The 5,759-nt window shown below is 28.5% G+C and overlaps 1 protein-coding gene across 1 annotated transcript; it reads left to right on the plus strand.

Annotated features, from left to right (window-relative positions):
* Positions 1-311: 311 nt before the first annotated feature.
* On the plus strand, positions 312-2,559 carry LOC120081823 (chlorophyll a-b binding protein 7, chloroplastic). Its single transcript, XM_039036995.1, has 4 exons — positions 312-461; positions 561-778; positions 1,616-2,130; positions 2,371-2,559. Exons 1-4 carry the CDS (start codon positions 391-393, stop codon positions 2,386-2,388), a joined length of 822 nt encoding a protein of 273 aa, XP_038892923.1. The 5' UTR covers positions 312-390; the 3' UTR covers positions 2,389-2,559.
* The last annotated feature ends 3,200 nt before the right edge of the window (positions 2,560-5,759 follow it).

Consider the following 5,759-nt stretch of genomic DNA (forward strand, 5'->3'; position numbering starts at 1 on the left):
TGTGATAAAATTTTCAATGTTTTGCCATTGAGGAAGAGAATGGGTTATATCCCCGTACTACCCGGATCATTGAAGGAGCCATAGAGGGAGTGCCAGGTGGCATGAAATCTGAATCTAGATACCGGTTGGAGCCGATATTTAAGGATATGATTGAGAGACACGCTCTTGAAAGGAGAGCCACAGGTTCAGATTATTCCAGGTAAGCATAATGACGTGGCAGATATGAGATTCTCTAAGACACGTGGCAGTGAATCGGCCAATTACATATTCCCTCTCCTATCCATTGAGATAAGGCCATGCATACATTAACAAAGTGAGAGATTCAATTCAAACAATCCACACGACCATCTCCGTCACCCCAATTTTAGAAGAATTTAATCTCACCCAAAAATGGCTTCCGCTTGTGCTTCTTCCGCTTGTGCTTCTTCCGCCATTGCCGCTGTGGCAATTTCTTCATCCAGGCAATTTTTTTTTCCCTCTTATTCATTCTTTAATTTAATTTCCCATCCAATTCAATTAATTATTTTTGAATTTCTTCGTTTTTTTTTTTTTTTTTCCAGTTCCCAGAAGAATGGGTGCCCCAAGGCTTCTAATTTCCTTACCGGCAAGAAGCTGAGGCTGAGAAACTTAACTGCCGCCACTGCCGTTGCTCCTCGATCAGTTCCGGTATGCGCTGCAGCCGACCCCGACAGACCTCTCTGGTTCCCTGGTAGCACCCCTCCTCCATGGCTCGATGGCAGTCTCCCCGGCGACTTTGGCTTTGACCCTCTTGGTCTCGGTTAGTATTATACTCTCGAAGAGATTATAATCCTTTTATTTATTTATGTTCTTAGAGTGATTAATTAGAGATTGATATTGAAGTAAAAATCATTGATCTTTTATTTACAATTTTTTAATTCTTTCTACTAGTTTGAAAATTAGTAAAAGGCCTTAATAAAAATCAAAATACATTTTAGTCCTCATGTACTTTTTTTAGTTTGTACAATTGGAACATGGGTTTGAATCTACATCCATATATTAATTGAGATATGTCATAATTTAACGGTTATGTACTTCTTACATGTAAGATTTAATCTATATTATTTTAATAAATCTTAAAATTAAGAAATTAAATTTTATTGAATTGGGTTAAATTATAATAGAAAGAAAAATACCTAATGTTGCTTGTGTTGTATTTACTTTTATGTATCCTACTTAACTAGGTGATTAAAATAAACTCATGGGATGGATATAGTTTAGGTTATACTTAATCATTACTCTAATAGTAATAATAATACTAACGAACAGACATGAAAACACTAACTATAAATAACAATCTGGGGATATGACCTTGATATAGAATTAAGAAAGTATCATATCAATCCATTGTGACCACTTACTTGGAATTTAATATCTTATGAGTTTTCTTAACATCTAGATATTGTAGGATCAGGTGGATTGTTGCATGAGATCAGTTGAGGTGTGCGTTTGAGCTAACAATTACAAAGACCAGAAAAAACTTTAGTATAATGTAAAAAATTTGACCATAGATATTAAATAATAAGCAAATACATTATAGAGAAAATTTGAGAGTAATTGTAAAAATTATAATAATAACTGTGTTTGTTGGGTGTAGCGTCTGATCCGGAGAGCTTGAGATGGAACCAGCAAGCGGAGCTAGTGCATTGCCGATGGGCAATGTTGGGGGCAGCCGGAATCTTCATCCCGGAATTCTTAACAAAGATCGGAATATTGAACACTCCGTCGTGGTACTCCGCCGGTGAATTGGAATACTTCACCGACACCACCACTCTGTTCATAGTGGAACTGATTTTCATCGGTTGGGCCGAGGGTAGACGGTGGGCCGACATTCTAAAACCCGGCTGCGTCAACACCGACCCGATTTTCCCAAACAACAAGCTGACCGGAACCGATGTCGGGTACCCGGGCGGGCTTTGGTTCGACCCGCTCGGATGGGGCAGTGGGTCACCGGAAAAGATAAAGGAATTGAGAACGAAAGAGATAAAGAACGGACGATTGGCTATGTTGGCAGTGATGGGAGCTTGGTTCCAACACATTTACACTGGCACCGGTCCCATTGACAACCTTTTCGCTCACCTTGCTGATCCCGGGCACGCCACCGTCTTCGCCGTGAGTTTTTGATCTTTTCTAAATATATATTTTCTCGATAAGTATGTTTTGGATACCAAAGTTAGATTGCAAAATCTACACTTTTAGCTGTTAATTTATAAGTTTCAAAATTTTAAATTTTTGCCATTAAAATTTGAGTTTGATTTCAAAATTTTTCATTTAAAAAAAAAAAAAAAAAAAACAATTAAAAATAATTTCAAACAAATTTTTTTAATAGATGGTTTATTTTTGTTTTGACAGGCTTTCACACCCAAGTGAAGAAATCGAGGAGCATATAGGAGATTTAGCGCTGTGTTTGTGACTGAGGAAAATTTATGTATTAAATCTCTGTGTTTATGTCATCTGTGTATGATGGACATCTTTATCAATTTAATGTACAAAATGAGATCACAAATTAAGCAAATTTAGACCCACTTTGACTTCTATGAACTATTTTTAAGAATATTTCATTCTATATTATTCTACTAATTAAATGTTATATAGACTAATTCATCAAATAAATCTAAATAATTAATCTCAACAATTATAAATAAGAAGCAAAATTTATGGTCTTTAATAGACAACACTTTAGATTTTCTTTTAATCTTTTTCATCTGACAGAGGCCAATTTAGTTTAGTTCAACAGAGTTTATAGATCAAACTTCAATCGTTATGCTTAAGTTCAAACAATGAAATGTGTATAATTTTGGTATTACATTTAGATTTTATGAAATTTTAATTATTAGTATATGTTGTACACAATTTTAAGTTAATAAAAAAGAAAAATAAATAAATAATCCGGCAACCCAACCTAACGCAATCTGAATTTTAAGCATTAAGTTGGGTTAGAGACCTTATTCGAATCATTCGGATAGCAACCTGACCAACCCGAATTTTTAGGTTGATCCAGAAAATCCCCCAATCCATATATACACGTATTTTATCTCACTTGATTACTTTTGATTTTTCTTTATTTGTAACATTTAAATGTTCAATATATATTTTAGCATTAATTAGACGTAGTTCTAATTCACCTTAGGTCTATTATACTTTCCATTCATAATGGTTGTTAAAGAAAAAAAAAATGTCAACTCTTTCCATCTATATCTACATGATTTGTTGAATGAACATATTTTGAAGTTGGAACTTAGATCTCAGTTATAATTAAGGGCAATGATTACATGCAACCTAATCTCATGCTCTCATCTTTTTTAGAACTTAAAAATAAAATAAAATAATTAAAATTTTCAAAAAAATACATATTTAATTGGATGTTACCAAGGATGTACAAAATATGGGTGGTCATCCAAGTTTCTTTTATCTATAACTAATCATCTGGTGTCAACAAAAATTATAACTAAACATTCATTTTAAAATTTTCTATAAAAAAAATCTAAAATTAAAAATATAAGTTGGCAAAAAGGAAAAGCAAGTTGAAGTGAATTTCCTACCTTTTTTTTCGATGAATTTTCTATTGAAAAATTGATACTTTTAACAAAAATTAATTTCGACTTACAAAACTAATATCTTTTTAAAATATTATTTTTTTTAACATCTTTCCTATTTTATTTGGAGTTTAAATGGAAGGCTCTATGTGGTGAAAATATTATTTTATCCTTTTTCTATTTTACTTTTATTTATTATAACTTTTCAAATTCAACCTCAATTTTAGGCTTAGGCTTTACTAAGAAAAAAGATTATTGGGATTTGTCGTTGGGATTTGAAAAAATTTTGATAAAAAAAAGTTTTTACGTAAAATTTTTCTTAAGAGTTGAAAATGTTAGGAAAATTCGCTACATTTCAATTTTAACGAAAAATTTGTGAGATTTTTTTTCAACCCAAAATTAAGAATGGTAAATTAAAAAAATATATATAAGGTTTTTTAAAAATAAACTATCCTCTTACAAAAAATTTCACTACATTTGAGTTTAAAATAACTAACTTAAACTTATCCGAAAAAATTGAATTTGGAATTGGTAAAAAAGAAAAGATTAAATTCAAACTTAGGAAAATTGTAAAAAAAAAATTAATATTAATTATTATTTAGAGAAACAAAACAAAACGTTTCTTACTTATCTGAAAGTCTTAATTATAAAAATAGAAAAAAATTTAAAAACAAATTTTTTTTTTTTAAAAAAAAACCTTTAAATGGTTTCGGTCCATTTTCCCTGTAAGACATACCGAGAAAATGAATAGAAGTCTGAAAGTTTTTCTTTTTCTTTTTTTAATTTTAATTATTAGAATCAATAGTTAAATATTAAATATTAAAATTAATAATCAATAATTAATTATTAAATTAAATTTATTATTATTTTAAAAAACACACACACATAAAATGGTTTCTGCCCATTTTTTTCTCGGTACCGGGAAAATGGACAAAAATGTGAAGTTTCTTTTTTAAAATAAAAAAAAAAAATTATTTGTAATTATTAATATTAATTTTAAATTTTAAAAATTAAATTTTTTTAAAAAAAAAAAAAAAACTTAAAATGGTTTTTGCCCCGAGAAAATGGACAGAAATGTGAAGGTTTTTTTTATTTAAAAAAAAATGTTTTTAAAAGTCATTATTAATTATTAATTGGTTTCTGCCCATTTTCTCGGTGGACAGAAATGTGAAGTTATTATTTTCTTTAAATTTCATTTTAAATATTAAAATCAACATAATTAATTATTAAAATATTTTTTAGATTTTTTTGAATGAGCAGAACGTTTTTTCGTTTAATATAAATTACAATTAATATTAAAGAAAACCTTTGTCATTTTCTTTCCAATAAATAAGAAAGGTTGTATTTTTTAAAATAACAATTAATACTAAAAAAACTTTACATTCCTTGAGTTTTTTACCGGAAAATGAATGTGTGTTAATTTATTTCTTTTTACTAATTCCAATGTCATTTTTTTCCAATAAATTTAAGTTAGTTATTTAAACCTAAAATTCACGAAATTTTTTTTGTAAAAGGATAGCTTTTTTATCTTTAATGTTTTTTATTTACCATTCTTTGAGTTGGAAAAAAAAATCTCACAAAATTCTCATAAGAATTAGGATTTAACGAATTTCGCCTAATTTTTCAATTATTAAGGAAGATTTCACATGAGAACTTTTTTCTTTACCAGAAAATTCAAATCCTTACAAAAAAAAAAATTCAACATTTTTTTTCACAAGTCTAAAATTGAAGTTGGATTTGAAAAGTTGTAATAGAAAAAGGTAAAATGAAAAACACTCGAATGAGCGACAAAATGGTACTTAGCTTGGCTAAATAAAGATTTAGGTTGACCTAATTCAACACTGAACTTATATATATATATATATATATAATATATATATATATATATATATATAATATATAATATATATATATATATATATAATTTGATTACTTTATATTGATTAATTTGCAAATTTTTAATACTTTTCTTTTAAAATTGTTCTGATATATATTTTTGTTTAAAGTTTACAATAAAGATTATAGATATTTAGTATTTAACATTTGAATTTTATGATATCTTAATTATTAGTATGTGTTGTAGATAAATTTACATATATTTAATTAAAAAGAAAAAAAGTTATAACTCGATAATACAACCCAACCCAATTCGAATTTGGTTGGGTTGAATTGGGTTAGAGACTTTATTTGGGTCGTTTGGTTTGC

This window comes from Benincasa hispida, chromosome 7 (assembly GCF_009727055.1).
Source record: "Benincasa hispida cultivar B227 chromosome 7, ASM972705v1, whole genome shotgun sequence".
In the NCBI taxonomy this organism is placed as follows: Eukaryota; Viridiplantae; Streptophyta; class Magnoliopsida; order Cucurbitales; family Cucurbitaceae; genus Benincasa; species Benincasa hispida.

What these genes read in the sequence shown, in the direction of transcription:
- LOC120081823 (XM_039036995.1), top strand. Translation starts at nt 391, where the DNA reads ATGGCTTCCGCTTGTGCTTCTTCCGCTTGTGCTTCTTCCGCCATTGCC. An exon ending in GTGGCAATTTCTTCATCCAG is followed by an intron (nt 462 to 560) that starts GCAATTTTTTTT and finishes TTTTTTTTCCAG; the next exon opens with TTCCCAGAAGAATGGGTGCC. An exon ending in CTTTGACCCTCTTGGTCTCG is followed by an intron (nt 779 to 1,615) that starts GTTAGTATTATA and finishes TGTTGGGTGTAG; the next exon opens with CGTCTGATCCGGAGAGCTTG.